Source organism: Arvicanthis niloticus, chromosome 2 (assembly GCF_011762505.2).
Source record: "Arvicanthis niloticus isolate mArvNil1 chromosome 2, mArvNil1.pat.X, whole genome shotgun sequence".
Taxonomy (NCBI): Eukaryota; Metazoa; Chordata; class Mammalia; order Rodentia; family Muridae; genus Arvicanthis; species Arvicanthis niloticus.
The window spans coordinates 113,520,012-113,540,611 of record NC_047659.1 but is presented as its reverse complement, the minus strand read 5'-3'; the positions used below and the strand labels follow the sequence as shown (position 1 = coordinate 113,540,611).

The following is a 20,600-nucleotide window of genomic DNA, read 5'->3' as shown; positions in this document are numbered from 1 at the left end:
CTTTATTTACTTTTTTCATCGAGAAATCACACCTTAAGAATCCAATCCTAGAGCATGTAAATTGGAAATTATGCATGGTTAAAATTAACTTAAAAAATTCCTTGGTAGAAGTTAGACATAAATATTGAGACAGTGTTCTGCAAGTGTGGAAGTTTGGAACCTGGTCGTGTCCCATTGCTCCCACAGCAGATGAAGTAAGTCGGTTTGTATTTAGGAAATACTTTGTATCTGAAACATTTTCTTCCAATGCTGTAATCTCTCATTCAGAAACTGTGAGAGCCAACCGAGAGCTTGGTTAGCTCATTGGTCAGTTCCTGGCCATGGCAGAGCACAGAACAAACCCGCAGACGACGGAGTCCCTCTTCCTTCCCCCCAAATCCTTCCACAGCTCAGCCTGTTTAGTTAACATAAATTACAAAAGTCTATGGTGTATCTTAACATTGTAATATTATCTACCTGCAACTTAGGGTTAAATTAGCAACGAGGACATTGTTTTAAAGAACTACAAGCTAATACGCCCTACCCATACTCACTCAGCTTCCTATTTGAATACATTCTGCTTTGGGGAGGGGTATTGAACTTTACTTCCATCCCCATCGATTATGGCCTTGTGACTTCAGAAGCCCTCTACCCTCTCAGACTCTATTTTGTCTAAATGCTAAAATTATACAGTAAACCATCAAGGCAAAGGACACATCCACGTTTCCTTAGGATGCTTCCTTGTCTTAATTCACTGTGCACAGGAGCAGGGAAAATTAATTTATGATCTAAGAATCCGTGACAAAGTAACACTGTGTAGTGATTAAGACCCTTTGTAATCCTTGTGACTTTTGTTAAGTCATGAATCCCTCTTGCTCCAATTGATGCTACAAGGAATGAGAATTTAAAGAGACAGCAGTTGGCAACAGCCTCTGGAATAAAAGTTTTATACAATAAAATAAAATGCTAGTAGGACTATTCATTTATTATACTTGTTAAAATATCATTTACCACCTATGCCACATAGCTATGTCTCCTAACAAATAAAAATACAGGCAAACGTATACATTCACCCCTACCCCCTTTTCTCAAGAAAATATTCAGAGTAGCCCAGAGACCTAAGGTAGAACTAAACATGACCAGCAAAAAATATATAGATGAAATGATGCCTAATGATACTCATCAATTGGTGCCTGGCTCCACTGTAATCCGAGAGACTTCCTTCAGCAGCTCATTGGAGCAGATGCAAAGACCTACAGCCAAACATTAGGTGGAGCTATGGGAACTTCACAGAAGAGTGGGGGAAGGATTATGGGAACCAAAGGAGTCAAGGACACCAGAAGAATAAGGCCCACAGAATCATTTAAGGAGGGCTCACAGAGACTGAAGCAGCAATATTAGACCCTGATTGGGTGTCTGCTAGGTTTTCTGCATATATGTCATGGTTGTTTAGCTTGGGATTTTTGTGGCTCCTAACAGTGGGAATGGGGTATCTCCTAACCTTTTGCTTGCTCTTGGGACCCTTTTCCTCCTTCTGGGTTACCACTCCAGCCTTGATGTGAGGGTTTGTGCCTAGTCTTCCTGCATCTTATTATGCTATGTTCAGTTGATATCCATGGAGACCTGTTCTTTTCTGAAGGGAAATGAAAAAACAGTGGATCTGGGGGAAAGGTGAGGTGGGGTGGCAACTGGGAGGAGTGAAGGGAGGGGGGACTGCTGTTGGAATGTATTGTATGAGAGAAGAATACATAAAAAGAAAAAAATGAAGATATCAGGAAGATAAAAGGGTAAAATTCCTAAACATTGCTCTGAGTAGAATATCAAGATAGGAAACTCACCATTTTAGAGGCAAAACTATAGGAAACAGCCTATTCTTTGTGAAAGCATTCTTGTGAATGATGAGAACTATACATGTTCTCTTTTCACTCAGTGTCCAGGCTGAGAGATTGTCATACATTCTATGTGATGTTAAGTAGAGTGGCCTCAAATTTTGACAGTCGTCCACTGGAGGCGAGTTTGGCAAGGGCAGATGTGGGATAGGAGACTTTCTTTGGTGCCTTGACTTCCGTTTAAAGTAAAAGGAAATGTTCTTTCCTCGTTTTTTCAAACTTTTAACCCAATGAATAAAACTTTTTATCCATATAAACCCAAGGAATGATTGTGTCCAGACTGCAGTACTTACCAATGACCTGTCCTTATTTAAAAACTGGTGATGAACAAAATGAAGGTCTTGGAAAAGAATTGGGAACTAACAGCTTAGCAGTTGTGATGAATTTTTATGTAACTTGTATGGGAAAGAGGCACGTTAATTTCTTGGCTTGCTTCGAACCACTGAGGTTCCAAGACTTTTGTTCAAATGGTGTGAACTCTGGCTGAATTGCTACATCATGTCTCTGTTTAGGTGTGAACTCTGGCTGAATTGCTTTGACATGGTTCTGTTATTCTCACAGATTCCTTCATAGCTTGCTCTTACTTTTTCTGATCTTAGTCTACACACATAGCTGAGTAGGGTTTTCACTAATTATAGTTAAGTTCCTGCATTCAATTAACAGTTGGTGTGTTACTGTGCCAAGTCAGGAAAGAGCTTGAAGCAAGTACAAGGGACTCTCAATTTTAGTCAGTCACTCAATTGCAATGATAAATCCATCTTTAAAAACAATATCAATTATCCTATTGTTTAGATCCCATGAATGAAGACAGTCTGGTCCATTCAGTACCCCAGACTTTTACAAGCAGATCACATGACTCATATCTAGTTTCTGTCAAAAATAATTTTTTCTTTTTTTATTGATGTTAAAGCTGAGAATGTTTGAAGTGATTCTATTATCAAAGGAAATGAACTTTTACACATTATTGGAGTACAAGAAAAACATCACAAACATGTTAAAAAACAGATCTTTAAAAAGAAAAAAAAGTCTGATTATGTGACTGGATGCCGGACACGTGGTAGAATAAAAGTTTTGAAGTCACCCTATCCAGCTCTTGGGGCATGAGAAACAGGAGACATTTTCAATGGGCTGATAGACTTCCCTTTCCTTCTCTTCCCTTCTCTCCTCTTCTTTTCCCTTCCCTTCTCTTTCCTCTGTTTCCCTTCCCATCCCTCTCCTCCTCTCCCTTTTATTTCTCTCCTTTTTCCTTCCTTCCTTCCTTTCTCCCTTCCTCCCTCCCTCCCTTCCTCCCTCCCTCCCTCCCTCCCTCCCTCCCTCTTTCTCTTTCTTTCTTTCTTTCTTTCTTTCTTTCTTTCTTTCTTTCTTTCTTTCTTTCTTTCTTTCTTTCGATTAAACCCAAGGCTTTGTTTACCATTTATAGTACATTTTAGAAATTTCTGAAGTATAAAACTGAATCAGGTTAGTTTTGAAGAAAAATTGTATCATCAAGTAGATTGCTTAGAAAGGAAAATACACATTGTAATCCTAAGACAATAGAACTTCCTTCAATAAATAAAGCACAGATTATGTCTTTATCAAATCACCTGACTTCCATTTGACAAGTGTCTATTGCTCATAAAGTAGTGTGAGTTCTTGCATTTCTTTTTTTTCTTTCTTTTCTTTTTTTTAGAGGGCTGACATTTTATTAAGGATGTTGGTCCTAACTGCTTTTCTTTTTTCCCCTCTTTTATTGGATATAATATTTACATTTCAAATTTTATCCCCTTACAGCATTCCCTCCACTACCCAGGAACCCCTTATCCCATCCCCCCTCCTCCTGCTTCTATGAGGGTGTTCACCCACCTACCCCAACCCCCCTCCCCACCTTCAGGTTCCCCCACCCCCCACACTCAGTGCTCAGCCTTCAAGGTACCAATGACCTTGTCTCCCACCTATGCCCAACACGGCCATCCTCCGCTACATATACAGCTGGAGTCATTTGTCTCTCCATATGTGCTCCTAGGCTGGTGGTTTAGACCCTGGGGAGCTCTGGCTGGTTGGTATTGTTGCTCTCCTTATGGGGGCCACCAACCCTTAAAGCTCCTTGAGTTTACTCTCTAACTCCTCCATTGGGAACCTTTGATCAGATTAATGGATAGCTTCGAGTATCTGTCTCTGGGTATGTCAGACTCTGGGGGACCTCTAATGAGACAGCCTTATCAGGCTGCTGTCAGCTTTCCCTTCCTGACATCCATATCAGCGTCTATTTTTGGTGACTGCACAAGGAATGAATACCCAGGTGGAATGGTCTCCATACAACCTCTCCTTCAGATTCTGTTCCACACTTTGTCTCCATATTTGCTCCCTTGGGTATTTAGTTACTCCTTCTAAGAAAGACCTAGGCATCCTCACTTGTTCTTTCTTCTTCATGAGCTTCATGTCATCTGGTAGTTGAATCTATGTTGTTTCAAATTTTTGAGCTAATCTCCGCTTATCAGTGAGTAAATACCATGTGTGTTCTTTTGTGATTGGGTTACCTCACTCAGGATGATATTTTCTAGTTCCATCCATTTACCTAAGAATTTCTCAAATTCGTTATTTTTAATAGCTGAGTAATATTCCATTGTGTAAATGTACCACATTTTTTGTATCCATTCCTCTGTTGAAGGGCATCTGGGTTCTTTCCAGCTTCTGGCTATTATGAATAAGGCTGCTATGAACATAGTGGAGCATATGTCTTTGTTATATGTTGGGGCATTTTCAGGGTATGTGCCCAGGAGTGGTATAGCTGGGTCCTCAGGTAGTGCTATGTCCAATTTTCTGAGGAACCGCCAGACTGACTTCCAGAGTGGTTGTACCAGCTTGCAACCCCACCAACAATGAAGGAGTGTTCCTCTTTCTTCACATCCTGGCCAGCATCTACTATCACCTGAGTTTTTGATCTTAGCCATTCTGACTGGTGTCAGGTGGTATCTCAGTGTTGTTTTGATTTGCATTTCCCTGATGACTAAGGATGTTGAGCATTTCTTAAGGTGCTTCTTGGCCATTCGTGTTTCCTCAGTTGAGAATTCTTTGTTTAGCTCTGTACCCCATTTTTAATGGGGTTATTTTGTTGTTTGGCATCTAATTTCTTGAGTTCTTTGTATATATTCGATATTAGCCCTCTATCAGATGTAGGATTGGTAATGATCTTTTCCCAATCTGTTGGTTGCCATTTTGTCTTGTTGACAGTGTCCTTTGCCTTACAGAAGCTTTGCAATTTGATGAAGTCCCATTTGTCCATTTTGATCTTAGAGCATAAGCCATTGGTGTTTGGTTCAGGAACTTTTCCCCTGTGCCTAGGTATTCGAGGGTCTTCCCCAACTTCTCTTCTATTAGTTTCAGTGTATCTGGCTTTATGTGAAGGTCCTTTATCCACTTGGAGTTGAGCTTTGTACAAGGGGATAATAATGGATTAATTTGCATTCCTCTACATGTTGACCTCCAGTTGAGGCAGCACCACTTGTTGAAAATGCTGTCCCTTTTCCACTGGATGGATTTAGCTCCCTTGTCAAAGATCAAGTGACCATAGGTGTGTGGGTTCATTTCTGGGTCTTCAATTCTATTCCATTGATCATCCTGTCTGTCTCTGTACCAATACCAAGCAGTTTTTTTTATCACTACTGCTCTGTAGTACAGTTTGAGGTCCGGAATGGTGATTCCCCCAGAAGTTCTTTTATTGTTGAGAATATTTCTCGCTATCCTAGGTTTTTTGTTATTCCAGATGAATTCGTAGATTGCTCTTTCTATCTCTATGAAGAATTGATTTGGAATTTTGATGGGTATTGCATTGAATCTGTAGATTGCTTTTGGCAGGATAGCCATTTTTACTAAATTAATCCTGCCAATCCAGGAGCATGGGAGATCTTTCCATCTTCTGAGATCTTCTTCAATTTCTTTCTTCAGAGACTTGAAGTTCTTGTCATACAGATCTTTCACTTGCTTTGTTAGATTCACTCCAAGATATTTTATTTTATTTGTGGCTATTATGAAGGGTGTCATTTCCCTAATTTCTTTCTCAGCCTGTTTATCCTTTGAATAGAGGAAGGCTACTGATTTGTTTGAGTTGATTTTATATCCAGCCACTTTGCTAAAGTTGTTTATGAGGTTTAGGAGTTCTCAGGTGGAAGTTTTAGGGTCACTTAAGTATACTATCATATCATCTGCAAATAGTGAAATTTTGACTTCTTCCTTTCCTATCTGTATCCCTTTGACTTCCTTTTGTTGTCTAATTGCTCTAGCTAGGACTTCTAGTACTATATTGAATTGGTAAGGTGAGAGTGGGCAGCCTTACCTAGTCCCTGATCTTAGTGGGATTGCTTCAAGTTTCTCTCCATTTAGTTTGATGTTGGCTACTGGCTTGCTGTATATTGCTTTTACTATGTTTAGGTATGGGCCTTGAATTCCTGATCTTTCCAAGACTTTTAACATGAACGGATGTTGAATTTTGTCAAATGCTTTCTCAGCATCTAGTGAGATGACCATGTGGTTTTTTTCTTTGAGTTTATTTATGTAGTGGATTACATTGATGGATTTCCGAATATTGAACCATCCCTGCATTCCTGGGATAAAGCCTAGTTGATCTTGATGGATAATTGTTTTGATGTGTTGTTGGATTCGGTTTGTGAGAATTTTATTGAGTATTTTTGTCTCAATATTCGTAAGAGAGATTGGTCTGTAGTTCTCTTTCTTTGTTGGGTCTTTCTGTGGTTTAGGTATGAGCGTAATGGTAGCTGCATAGAATGAATTGGGTAGTGTTCCTTCTGTTTCTATTCGATGGAATAGCTTGAAGAGGATTGGTATTAGGTCTTCCTTGAAGGTCTGAAAGAATTGTGCACTGACACCATCTGGCCCCAGACATTTTTTGGTGGGAAGATTTTTAATGACTGTGTCTATTTTTTTTAGGAGTTATGCGACTGTTTAGATGGTTTATCTGCTCCTCGTTTAACTTTGGTACCTAGTATCTGTCTAGAAAATTGTCCATTTCATCCAGATTTTCCAATTTTGTTGAGTATAGGCCTTTGTAGTAGGATCTGATAATTTTTTTAATTTCCTCTTTTTCTGTTGTTATGTCTCCCTTTTCAGTTCTGATTTTATTAATTTGAATGCTGTCTCTGTGCCCTTTGGTTAGTCTGGCTAAGGGTTTGTCTATCTTGTTGATTTTCTCAAAGAACCAGCTCCTGGTTTCGTTGATATTTTGTATAGTTCTTTTTGTTTCAGCTTGGTTGATTTCAGCCCTGAGTTTGATTATTTCCTGCCGTCTACTCCTGTTGGGTATATTAGCTTCTTTTTGTTCTAATGCTTTCAGGTTTGCTGTCAAGTTGTTAATGTATGCTCTTTCCAATTTCTTTTTGTGGGCACTTAGAGCTATGATTTTTTTTCCTCTTAGTACTGCTTTCATGGAGTTCCACAAATTTTGATATGATGTGTCCTCATTTTCATTTAAATCTAAAAAGTCTTTAATTTCTTTCTTTATTTCTTCCTTGACCAAGTTATCATTGAGTAGAGCATTGTTCAGTTTCCAAGTGTATGTGGGCTTTCTGTTGTTTTTGTCCATGTCAAAGACTAGTCTTAGTCCATGGTGGTCTGATAAGGTACTAGGGATTATTTCAATCTTTTTGTATCTGTTGAGGCCTGTTTTGTGACCAATTATATGGTCTATTTTGGAGAAGGTGCCATGAGGTGCTGAGAAGAAGGTACATTCTTTTGTTTTAGGATGAAATGTTCTATAGATGTCAGTTAAGTCCAATTAGTTCATAACTTCTGTTAGTTTCATTGTGTCTCGGTTTAGTTTCTGTTTCCATGATCTGTCCATAGCTGAGAATGGGGTGTTGAAATCTCCCAGTATTATTGTGTAGGGTGCAATGTATGCTTTAAGCTTTAGTAAAGTTTCTTTTATGTATGTGGGTGCCCTTGCATTTGGGGTGTAGATGTTGAGAATTGCGAGTTCCTCTTGATACATTTTTCCTTTGATGAATATGAAGTGTCCTTCTTTATCGTTTTTGATTACTTCTGTTTGAAAACTGATTTTATTTGATATTAGAATAGCTACTCCCGCTTGTTTCTTGGGACCATTTGCTTGGAAGATTGTTTTCCAACCTTTTACTCTGAGGTAGTGTCTGTCTTTTCCACAAAGGTGTGTTTGCTGAATGCAGCGAAATGTTGGGTCCTGTTTACGTATCCAGTCTGATAGTCTATGTCTTTTTATTGGAGAATTGAGTCCACTGATATTAAGAGATATTAAGGAAAAATGGGTGTTGTTTCCTGTTATTTTTGTTATTGGCAGTGGAGATATGTTTTTGTAGCTACCTTCTTTTATGGTTTTTGGAAGATTACTTTCCTGCTTTTCCTAGGTTGTAGTTTCCCTCTTTGTGTTGGAGTTTTCCACCAATTATCCTTTGAAGTGCTGGATTTGTGTTGAGATACTGTGTAAATTTGGATTTGTCATGGAATATTTTGGTTTCTCCATCAATATTGATTGAGAGTTTTGCTGGGTATAGTAGTCTGGGCTGGCATTTTTGTTCTCTTAGGGTCTGTATGATATTGGTCCAGGATCTTCTGGCTTTTATGGTCTCTGGTGAGAAGTCTGGTGTAATTCTTATAGGTCTGCCTTTATATGTTACTTTGCCTTTTTCCCTTACTGCTTTTAATATTTTTTCTTTGTTTTGTACATTTGATGTTTTTACTATTATGTGGCGGGAAGTATTTCTTTTCTGGTCTAAACTATTTGGAGTTCTGTAGGCTTCTTATATATTTATGGACATCTCTTTCTTTAGGTTAGGGAAGTTTTCCTCTATAATTTTGTTGAGGATATTTACTGGTCCTTTAAGTTGGGAGTCTTCCCCCTCATCTATACCTATTATCCTTAGGTTTGGCCTTCTCATTGTGTCTTGGATTTCTTGTATATTTTGGGTTAGTAGCTTTTTGTATTTTGCATTTTCTTTGACAGTTGTGTCAATGTTTTCCATGGTATCTTCTGCACATGAGATTCTCTCTTCCATCTCTTGTATTCTGTTGGTGATACTTGTGTCTATGACTCCTGATCGTTTTTTTTAGGTTTTCTATCCCCAGGGTATTCTCCCTTTGTGATTTCTTTATTGTTTCTACTTCCATTTTAGATCCTGCATGGTTTTGTTTAATTCCTTCTCCCATTTGGTTGCATTTTCTTGCAATTCCTTAAGGGATTTTTGTGTTTCCTCTTTAAGGGTTTCTATCTGTCTACCAGTGTTCTCCTTAAGTTCTTTGAGAGTGTTATTTATTTCTTTCTTAAAGTCCTCTATCATCATCATGAGAAGTGATTTTAATTCTGAATTCTGCTTTTCTGGTGTGATGGGGTGTTCAGGGCTTTCTCTGATGGGGGAACTGGGTTCTGATGATGCCATGTAACTTTGGTTTCTGTTGCTTATGTTCTTGCGCTTGCCTTTTGCCATCTGGTTAACTCTAGTGCTGCCTGTACTTGCTGTCTCTGAATGAAGCCTGCCTTTCCAGTTACCTTGCTTGTGTTTGATCTTCTAGGGGTCCAGATGTCTCTGTGATCTTTTCCAGCTGCACTGATTACAGTGGTACCTCTAGGATGCCTCAGGATATGGTGCCTCCAAGGTAGCAGTCCAGCTAGGTGTCTGCTGTTCTGGGTGCAGTGTCTCCTCTAGAATATCTCAGGATATGTTGTCTGAAGCTCTGAGTTCAGTTGTTCCTCTGTGGCTCTGGGTTGAGTGGACCTTCCAGTATGTCTCAGGCACAATCCGGGGTCCACACACCAGCAGGCTGGGCAGAGTTCTGGTCCAGGCCTCAGTTCCGGAAGAGGGGCGGAAGGGGAGTGCCCGCCCGCAGGGGCGGGGGAGGGGGTTATCTGCTGGAATCTGAGCACTCACAGCACCCAGCTATGGGCTCAGGGCAGTATGTAGGTTTTCCTACCTAAAGCTGGCTGTGGGATCCATGGAGCCTCCAGAATATCTCGGGCGGGATCCAGGGTCCACACACCCGCAGGCTGGGCAGAAGTCTGGTCTAAGAGTTCTTGCATTTCAACTATCTTTTACTTTAAAAATCTATTTCAGATGTACAAGTTATATAGAAGAAAACTGTGACTCAAATATTATCTTGAATAAATCTTTTCTCCAATAGCTTTTCAAGGTCTTGCACAATTTGTGGGGCTTTAATATATTGACTGTGGACCACAATTGGGTTTGACTTTGAGATTTGCTAACACTGCTCTGAACAAGTTAAACAAATCTCAGAGAGGCTTGGCAGAGAATATTTATTTGTTTTGAGCCTGATGTTGAAAATGCATTTTTAGTTTTATTGTTTAATCTCAGATTTTGATTTATCACATCTTCAAACCCTGTTTACCATCTAAACTTTACAGATATATATGCTCATGGCTCTGTCATGAGCGTCAATATGCTTAGGAAGAAACTATATAATATCTTAGAAAATAAAAAATAGGTCATCATGAGAGTTTTTATAAATGAGCTTGGCAGAAATGAAATAGCAACTGGCTTCCTTTATCCATGATTATAAATGCCTTAAATGTATTCAAGACAGAGGACTATATTTCTGTTTCCTAGTTATATATTTTAGAATAATGACTAAAAACAAGAGAAGAATGATGCTATTTCCCAATTTAAAACTGAGGCTTGATTCATTCAAGTGGTTCATTCAGCCACTTGCTGAGGGTCTACTGCATACTCAGATACACACTACATAAAGACATTGCAGGAATAAACAGCACAGAGACTTAAGCGATGATTGATATTCAATAGTATGCCAACATTTTTACAGAGAAAAACCTGTAAAAGAGAGTACCTTCGAAATAATATACATGTCTGCTTATTGATGGGTGTGTTCGAGGTGGCACTGTACAGCCACTTTCTAGCATTTGTAGCTTTCACTAAACAGTAAGTGGAATGGACATTGCTGAACTTTCTATCCTAAAGCCAAACCCAACCAGAACAGAAACTTTCCTTAGTTATCCTTCTGTTTGTCAGATGCTTGTCTTTCTCTCACGTATTTCTTGTGTGGCTACTGAATATACCCCAAGGATTTGTAGTAGCTCAGTCCATCTTTTGTATGGACTCAGTTCCTTGGGCTTTATATTACCTTTCACAAGTCACAGGCAGTAAGTAAAGGGACCAGGAAGGATGATACTGAAGTGACATGCATTGGTGGGGTTGGTTGGTAGACTATGGGGCTTTTTAACTTTTTCCACTCATAACCATTTTACATTCATAATTTTTTTACATGAATCTGAGTATCAAGGTCTATAAAATAGCTATTCAGAATACATACTTAATGATAATAAAACATAAAGACATTTATTTTCAGATAGTTTTTTGTACACCTATAATTTTAGCATTTAGTAAAGATGAAGGGCAAATTCACACTGAGATAGATATTTGCATTGCTAGGTAGATATATGTGTTTCTGCTTAAAGTATTAAATCTTGGCTAAATATTTCATTAAGGATTTTTAATATTTCTCAGAGTTGATGGATGCTTTTATTTTATAATTGGCCTCTTTGCATAAGCACATAGTATAAAATAGTGTTTAGGGCTATTATAGAAATCATTGGAAATTCTGCTACAACCAAAATTAATTCAATGATATTTTCTGAAACTCAAGTCATTGGCTCATGCAGCAATTTTTAAAGTCAAACATTATGATACAATGCAATCTAATTGTATACTAATTTGATACATGCTGAGGAATGCTGGTAAGAAAATATTAAAAGTCTTTGTTTTCCAACATTAAACCATTGTATTTCTCTATGAGAAGAAAACTGTATAATAAAACAATGCAATTCATAACATACAATGTGCTTGAATTTTGACTGATGTGTGTGGTGGTTTGAAAGAAATTAGCCACACAAGTTTATATATTTGAATGCTTGGTCTTTAGTTAGTGTATCAGTTTGGGAAGGATTAGAAGGTGTGTCCTTGCCAGAAAAAATGTGTCACCAGTGGTTACCTTTAGTGTTTCAAGAGACTTGTGCTCTCTTTTTTATCTGTGCCTTGTGGTTGTTGATCAAACTCTGGGATCTCTGCAGTTCCTTTACTAAGACATCATGAACTCTAACCCTTGAACTGTAAGTCAACTAAATGCTTTCTTTTTAAAGTTGCCTTGGCTGTGGTGTTGGATCACAGGCACAGAAAAATAGCTAAGACAGTGTGTCAGTCAGTATTGGTTGGTGTTGCGTTCTGTGATGACAAATATCAGAACCAGGCTGCCTTGAGGTTATATAGTACAATATAGGCATTGGCTGCCAGAAATACCTTGGATTCATTGTTCATTTAATTTTGAGTTATGTTTGGTGGTTATATGGACAGCAACCTTCTCTGTTGCCAACTATTTTATATTTCCCATATTTATTTACACAACCCCATGTGGTTGTGGCCCACAGTTTGAGATGTTATGGCTTAGAAGACGTTTTCAGAGAAGGAAGAAACAACTTACCCTTAAATTTCTGGCTCATGGAATACAACTTGTGATATGTATGCAAGGGATGAGAGCCTGTATCAACTATTCTTCAGGTTCCCCAGCCTTTCTCCCTTTTATTTCTCTGTTATTTATTTTCGTTTTGCAATCTGCTGGTATATGCTTAGTAACCCTGTTTTAGTTAGGCTTACTAGGGGTGTGATAAAAACACTATGACCAAAACAACTCGGGGGGAAAGGTGTATTTTGCTGAGGCTTCCATATTATTGTTCAACATTGAAAGAAGTCAGGAAAGAAAATCAAACAGGGCAGGAACCTGGAGAAAGGAGCTGACACAGCTAGATCTATGGGGATATTTTCTCAACTGAGGCTCCCTCCTCTCTGATGACACTCTGTCAGTTGATAAAAAACCAGTCAGCACAAATCCCAAACTGCCACATGCCCAAACTACACATGCTTGCATTTTTGGTTAAGATTTATAAAGCCTCAAGGTGAGTTTTCACATAGCCACTTTTGCAATGTTCACCGATAATTTTTGTGTAAAAAGAGTGTCTGTCAATTCTGATCTCTGCAGATGCTTAACATTATATGACCATAAGAATATCATACAGAAAAGATTGAGGCCTTAATGTAACAGTAAGGAATATACATTTTGTAACGAAGTAGTTGTAAATAGACTTTTCTTAAGAAAAAAAAAAAAAACCCAAACACTTTTTTTTTGGTTAAAGATGTATGGGAATTTCATGCTCTATTTAATCTCCTAAAATGAGTTTATTATTGACAATATTCAGCTTATTTAACCTTACTAGGTTCCCTGATGACTTCTGTGGGTCTTTATTGGATGGGTGGATATTTACTTCTATCAGGTCCAGGCAGTTGGCTGCTAGAATACTTAAAATGCATGATGAAAGGAACAGATGCCCTTGTTAGTGGTAATGGGAAATGTTTTGAGAAGAAAGACAAATGAGTAGAATTACCAAGACATGAACTCCTTCTTTATTACCAACCAATCTCATTAGCTTCCCTTTTGTAAACATCACATCACACTAAGAACCACCATGCTAGGGAATATTTCAGTAAGTGATCAAGTGAAAGAATGTTAGCTTAGTGGACCCCTAGAAGACCCCTCATCCAAACAATACTCTTTTAGATAGCCTGCTCTGTTTTCAGCCCAGGTTTTTGCCTCATTCCTTTTATGTGTTTTTGAGTATGTGGGAGGCAAATTCCTTTGAATTATTGAAGAATAAAACTAACAGTGCTTTTATATCATCATATAAGTAAAAGGAAAGTGAATGGCCATCATAAGTAAGCCAGAGCATGGTAGACATTAGAGAAAACCAGTGTCATAGTGTTTGGATAGTCTTTGCCTAGTTGTTCCCATTTTAGATTTACAAATGACATTAGTAAGATCCCTTCTAATGGTATCCAAGGGTGTCCCTGGGCAGTTAGTTAGTATGGCCAAAGACAAGGCTATGAAAGACAGTTCTTCACCTGGGTAGTGGTGGTCACTTCTATAGCAGACTCAGCATTTTACAATTGGTTTTTACTGCAAAGACAATGATAAAATGGCTTCTCAGATTCAAAATTCTTCTCAGGCCATATAGAAAGACCTATGTTAAGGAGTAAAACAAAATTGCCAGTGGCCTGTCACCTGGTGACTTGTGTAAGAGGCTTTACTTTCTAATTGAAACCCCAACCTTAAAAGTGATGAAATGTTCATCAGTTTCAGAAGAGTAAATTTCAGGTTTACTCAGTCAAAGGGGAATCTTGTACAAATCACTAAATCAAACATCTCACCCACTCACTGTTTTTCTTAAGAGTCATAAGAGGGAGTCTTAAGAGTCATGCACTTTGTCTCTTAGACATTGCCTAAGCGAAATTAAAACATCCCCAATGGGATCAAGTGTTCTCTGAAGAGAAGGAATGGAAACACTAGGGAGGAACTCCTCATGGCTAAGATCTTACATTCAGTTGGAGGAAAAAAAAATGTAGCTGTCTGAGTGAGGAGAAAATAAGACCCGGAATCCAACAGTGATGTAAGAATTGGAGGTATGTGAACATTAAGAACACTGCTGGGTTCTTTGTATAGCAGAGACCACTATAGAGATTGACAACTGTTACAATCAAAGAACAACTGATCTTGGGGTGCCTAGCTCTAGTGGACATATCGACATCACAGCCTCTTCAGTCAAAACTCAGGGAACATCAAGAAAGAAAGAGGTAGAAAAATTATAAGAGCCAGAGGACCCGGAAGTCTTCTCTGAGATTGGCATCTCTAAGAAAGGACATGAAAGATGTACCCATGAAACCTTAACAGTACAGGTGCTTAAGCATGATCTGAACAAAGACAATACTGACAGACATGGTTACCTGGAAGGAGGAAATCTCATGGGGCTAAAGCTCTAGATAAAGAACTACAGAACTAAGAACTACTGAAGTAGGGGGAATCAATCATCCCCAAGAACCTATAATAGGCTATCCAATACCAAGTGATCATTCCTGAAGTTGTATGTATGTATGTATGTATGTATGTATACATATATATGTGTGTGTGTGTATACATACACGCATATGTATATGACTCTATGACTCAGCAGGTTATATTTCTATATTTAAGTGTTTTTATAAACATCTAGCAATATAAAAAAAGAGGTCCTGAATTTGAGAAGGAGCAAAGGGGAGGGAATGATTTGAAGGGAGAAATTTTATAATTATATTTTAGTTAAAATATTATTAAGACTAAGAAAGAAGACAGCTGAAGAGTGAGCGTCAGATGGGTCAGTAGAAGCAAACCCAGGGGAAGAAGAGTGAATGGGGTCTGTGGCTGTTGCCATGCATGGATACTGAGACCCCCACTGCCTGTAGAGAGCTGGTCATCATCTCCTAGTCTACATATTTTTGTGTTCATTATGTGAAACACAGAAACTTTTTCAGAGCATGAAGTTGCCAGCAAAACCACCCATAAACAACTCAGTAAACAACTGTGTGTCTTTCCATCCATCACATGCTAAATCATGCTTCCAGGCAATCTTGATGTAATAGTTCAAGACAAGGCAGCAAAGCACCTGTGTTTTCTCCCCTACCCATATACATGTGGCCTATGGTTATTTACTATGCACAAAATAGGAGTAGAACATTTATAGCATCTGCCAATGATTCATTTCTTCTATCAAAATATACAAAAGCTCAGCATTTTTAACATCTCCTGCCTGTGTTCTACATCCACTGGGTGAACTCCCGTGCGGAAGTAATGCTCAAGAAAGACGCATGTTTCTGGGCAGAACTCACCCTCGGGTCTCTCTCCAGCTGTCGCTTGTGGTGTAGGCTGCGTCTTCTTTTGGCCTTTGCAAGGCCATTGTGATAAAAGTGGTACAGGCCTTCTGCAAAGGGGAGCTGTGGAAAGCCAAACAGACAGGAGGATAGTTAGTTTCTGGGTTGGTACCAGAATAGGGACATGTAAGCAGGAACTATATGAGGATGCAGTTCAAGCCTCCAAGAGTTCTAATCTCTGTCCCTTTGCTTTCCTCACTTTGCTTATCTGGTACCCATTTCTTCCCACTCCTTCACATGCCCTTTATTCTTTCTTCTAGGTTGTAGCTTTTACAAACACGCCTTCACACTCATACTCGTATCAAATTCTCTAACCTCTTCTCTCAGACAAGGGTTTATACACTGTGTGGTACCCAGTCGCTCCAGGGCTGTGCTATGACAAAATACTCTCTTCTAGACCGATTACCTAATCTCTTTTATGGGTTTCCTTGTGACCCTTGGGTACCTCTTACTGTGTTGGGAACAGTATGGTCACTGAAATCTGACAAGAACCTGCTGGGTGCCAGGCTAGATTTCACTTTGTCTTTCTATTTTAAAGATGCCTGGAATCAAGTGTGAGTGCCAAGACCAGAGACAGAAGCCATAGCAAGGAAAGCTTGTTTTTCTCTAAGAGTCATAAAGGATCTAGCATGTACTGCCATTAGTTCTATGGTCCCATGTAACTTGGGGGAAGAAACTTGATCTAAAAGATTGGACTCTTGTATGTAGCCATGTCTTTTATCTTCTAACAGGATGGCCTTGGACAAGTTGTTGCTCACTTCTACGCCTTTCTTTCTTTCTTTCTTTCTTTCTTTCTTTCTTTCTTTCTTTCTTTCTTCTTTCCTTCCTTCCTTCCTTTCTTTCTCTTTTGCATATATACATATATGCATGCACACACACATTATATATACCCATGTTCTTCCACACACCTTTATAAATTGTTTGCAGTACTTGACATGAACTATTATCTTAGCTGAATGCCTCACAATTAAGAATGCACATTTTTACAGGAGAGAGGGCACATGGTTTTCATGAGATTTTCAATGTGGTTCCCTTATTAATGTGTTTCATTATTCAGTGTATTTGATGCTGAAATGTAGATCTGTGTTCCAGTCAAGTGCTTGGAAGAAAAGGAAAGATGATGTGCATGCTTTAAAAGAAGTGTCTCAAAATTAAATAGGGCCTATTTGAGAAATTTTAGATTAAGTAGGGTTTCAGCACGGCATAAATATTTCTTAAGCAACTGTCATCATTATAAAAGAAACATAAGTATCAGGAACATACAAACATAATACACAAAAAGAACCAAAGTAAAAATAATTCACCTTTTCTTTTTTAGTAGTATTAGGCATAAGGGATGATCTTCTTTTCTCCCCTCTAAAGCGACCCAATCTCAAGAGCAAATTATTATTTTCTTAAATAAATCAGTTGAGTTTGGCTACACACATCACATGGATTATGTATTATTATATAAAGTGGGTGATTCATCATCTTTTCACAATCTCTAGCATACACCCAGTCTTGCCCCTCTGTTGGTAACAGTTGCTGTGATAGAAGAGACACCATGAAGTACCTAGCATCTCCATTGCTGATGTATGCTTAGACATTTTTTTTCTTGTTTAATAGTTTAAGATTCTGCTGTGCTTTGGGACAGGGAGACCTTCAGAAATGAGGCAAGGATCTCCAAAATTCACTTTCAGAAAAGCAACTACAACACTGGAAAACTGCCAAATGACCATTTCATAAGTCTGAAAATCAACAGGAAGCTTGCAGCCTCCCAAGGAACATTTAATCAATCAGGACAATATTCTGCTAATAATAACCTAAAGGCATGTGGGGTTTTTAAACTTACCCTGTCTGTGCACTGATGCCAGATTCTTCAGTTTCTTTGAAAGCAGATAGCTTCCCAATCATTTCAATCAAAGTATCTGTGTAAAATAGCAACTTAACAGACACTGGAGGGTGTGCCCAGGATTGGAGTTATTCAAGAAGCCCCATTCCCAGATAACTGTAAGATATCTAGAAAGTCCCACTTATAGGGCTAAAGTTTATTATGTGTCTCAGACATTGTTCACTGAGGAAGACTTTGTCTTTGGAGCATTTGACAAAGGCCGTCCAATGCAGTTTCTTAGGACTATAGCTGCTTAGGTTAGCAATGGTAACTGTGGGCAATGAGTAACTGGTCCAAGAGCTTCAAATAATGATGAGAAGAGTGAAATATTTACAGAACTTTTTCTAGTTACAATGTTTGTAGAGACTTAGAACCCACAACCAGAACATACTTAAAGAGATCTCAAATGCTCACTTCTGGTTGATCTTGGAACTCTATGGGAATAGGAAGTAAAGGTCAAGACAGGGTGCAAACTTCTGCCTGAGTATCAAAGGTGTAACCTAAGACATAGTCAAAGCCTGCTAGCAAAGGATAAGAAAACCTTATTGGTCATTATCTTTAAAGAAATACCAGTCTAATCTTGAACTGACCACTAGGCTAAATAAGGAGAGATTCAGTAGAACACTCAAAAAGTCACAGATTTGGGGGAATTAGTCTAGGAAACACAGTAAATAAACAAATAAATGAATATAATAACAGTAAAATCCAGAACATCATCATCAACACAGGAAGTGCTGTGAGCCTCGCTTTCAGATTTCCTACATGGCACTTCTTAAAATGTCAGTGTTCAGTAAAAGTATCATGGGGTGTATAAAGAAAGAGACACATGGTCTATACATGGGAAGGGAGGAGGGTAAATAGGAATCTTCTGAGCAAGTCTAGGTGTTGGACTCACTAGACCCACTTTAAATTGGCCATTTAAATACATTCAAATAGCTAAAAGGGACATCTTGTCTACAGAGCAACAGTAAAGCTTGACAGTGATTGATCACCAAGTAGACAATATGAACCGATAGAAATAAAATAGGGTAGGAAATATAATAATGGAATAAAAAAATATCCTTAGAGGACCTTAATAGCACATTTAGGTTGACAGAAATAATCAATAAATACAAATACAGTCCAGTTGAGATGACCTACTTTGAGTAATGCATAAGAAACTAAGCAAGATGAGCGAAACACTACCAAGCATACCATCTATTCATAGTAGACGTCTCTAAAGAAGAAGAGAAAACTAGGCAGGAAGCAGCAGTGTCTGGAAACCTTCACGATTTTAGGAATAACACTGATGTTCTTAACTAAGAAGCACAGAAAGATTAGAATAGGATAAAGTCAGAGATTTGCATACTATACATGTACAAATGTGAGACTCACCTGAGCACTGAGCCAAAAATGTATGCAAGATGCTCAGTCAGATTTAAAACTGACTTTTTGGGGGGGGGCAGGGAGGGACCTCAGTAGTAGAGTGCGTGACTAGAATGCATAAAGCTTTAAGTTTATTTCCAGTGGTGAATACAGCCCCCCCCCCCCGCCCTGAAACTAAAACACACAAGGCCACCTGACTGCCTACTGGAAGCCATGAAGATGACAGGACAGATGGGTATCTTATTCCTGATACCAAAAGAAAAATTCATTAACTAACAATTCTGTATCTTGCAAAACTAATCTCCAAAAATAGAGTTCATACAGTCCCCGAAAAACAAGGTATGAGACAGTTTCTCACTAGGAATTGCTAACTTTAGCTAGAATGAAAGAGTTTCAGACATTTAGGGAATCCATGGGAAGAAATGAATAATTGCAGGGCTGGCAAACACACAGGAAAGTAGAAAGGGCAGGGCTGTCTCCCAGATGTTCCTGTCTTGAAGGTTCCCATCTGGTAGAAGGTACTGCAAATGACAGGACTTGAAGCCTAATTGGAGGAATTAGCTCACTGCAGGACAATGGGAGTGGGTGTTGTCACCTCTGCCCTTTCCCCTGTCTCTTACATCTGGCTTCCTCCTCCACTGTGTGCCGATATTCTTATGGATTTACTCCTGCGTACTGATGTCTCATGTATTTGCTACTGTGTGCTGATATTTGCATGGATTCACTCCTGTGTGCTGTTGTTGTCTCATGGCTTTAGAATCACCAATGAAAAGCTGACTAACACTGAGATTATAAATAAAATTTTGCTTGTAACAGTCTTTTTTCTATACTTATTTAAATGATAATTCTATAAAGCAATAAGTATAAGAGTATGTTTACTGGCTTTTATAATGTATAACAATAAAATTTGTATAACAAACAGCATAAAAATAAAGAAAGGAAATATAGCAAAGGTGAAGGCACACTGCTCTATACTAGTCACTGTAGCTTTAAATTTGAGACAGGTTATTTAATATATTATTTTTTAATCTCCAAAGAATCAATTAAAACAAACATCACAAAATAAGCATTGTACCTTAAGGTATTACAATGGATAATATTTTTGTTTTTAATTCTCTTTTATTACCAACTACTTTTGTAATTTTTTTATAATAGTCTATTATAAAATAAGCATGGTACTTAAGATAGTACCCTGGATAACATTAAACACAAAAGGGCAGTTATGAAAGAATTGAGAAACAAAGGTATATAAGATTGGTCTGGATGAGTGTGTCCTAAAGATTTCTAGATTGGTTTTATTGGAAAGTGATAGGTACTTTGGTATTAGGGATTGGTAGATTATTTGGTATTAGGGATTGGTAGAGGGTCCTTAGGTTACTTGTGCAGTTTCCTGAAGGATCTTCAGTGCATTATTTGTCTCTCATGGCTTGCAGTGTAGCCACTTGCTCTGTTGTTGGCTCTTACTACTGCCATATATAGGTTATTATCAGTGAGTCCACCTGATTTAGGGCCTTGAGACTGAAGGTCCATGGGCCAAAGAAAACCTATTTTTACTTCATATTTAGCCTGTTTGTAGCATTTTATTAGTAATACAAAATCTTGGAATCTTCAAGAGGTAGCAGTACGTTAGTCACTGAGGGGCTCTTACTTTTTTCCCCTAGTTTGTGATGCAAGTGGATCTTCTCTGTTGCCCCCTATACCATGATATGAGGGCAACTC

General features: G+C 38.5%; 1 protein-coding gene across 1 annotated transcript in view; it reads right to left on the bottom strand.

Annotated features, from left to right (window-relative positions):
• Pcsk2 (proprotein convertase subtilisin/kexin type 2) overlaps positions 1 to 20,600 on the bottom strand; it is a 248,531-nt gene that overhangs the window by 203,115 nt on the left and 24,816 nt on the right. The window contains exon 2 of the mRNA XM_034496062.2: positions 15,605 to 15,709. Within this exon, the coding sequence (XP_034351953.1) occupies positions 15,605 to 15,709 (105 nt within the window). The remainder of the gene's footprint in view (positions 1 to 15,604; positions 15,710 to 20,600) is intronic.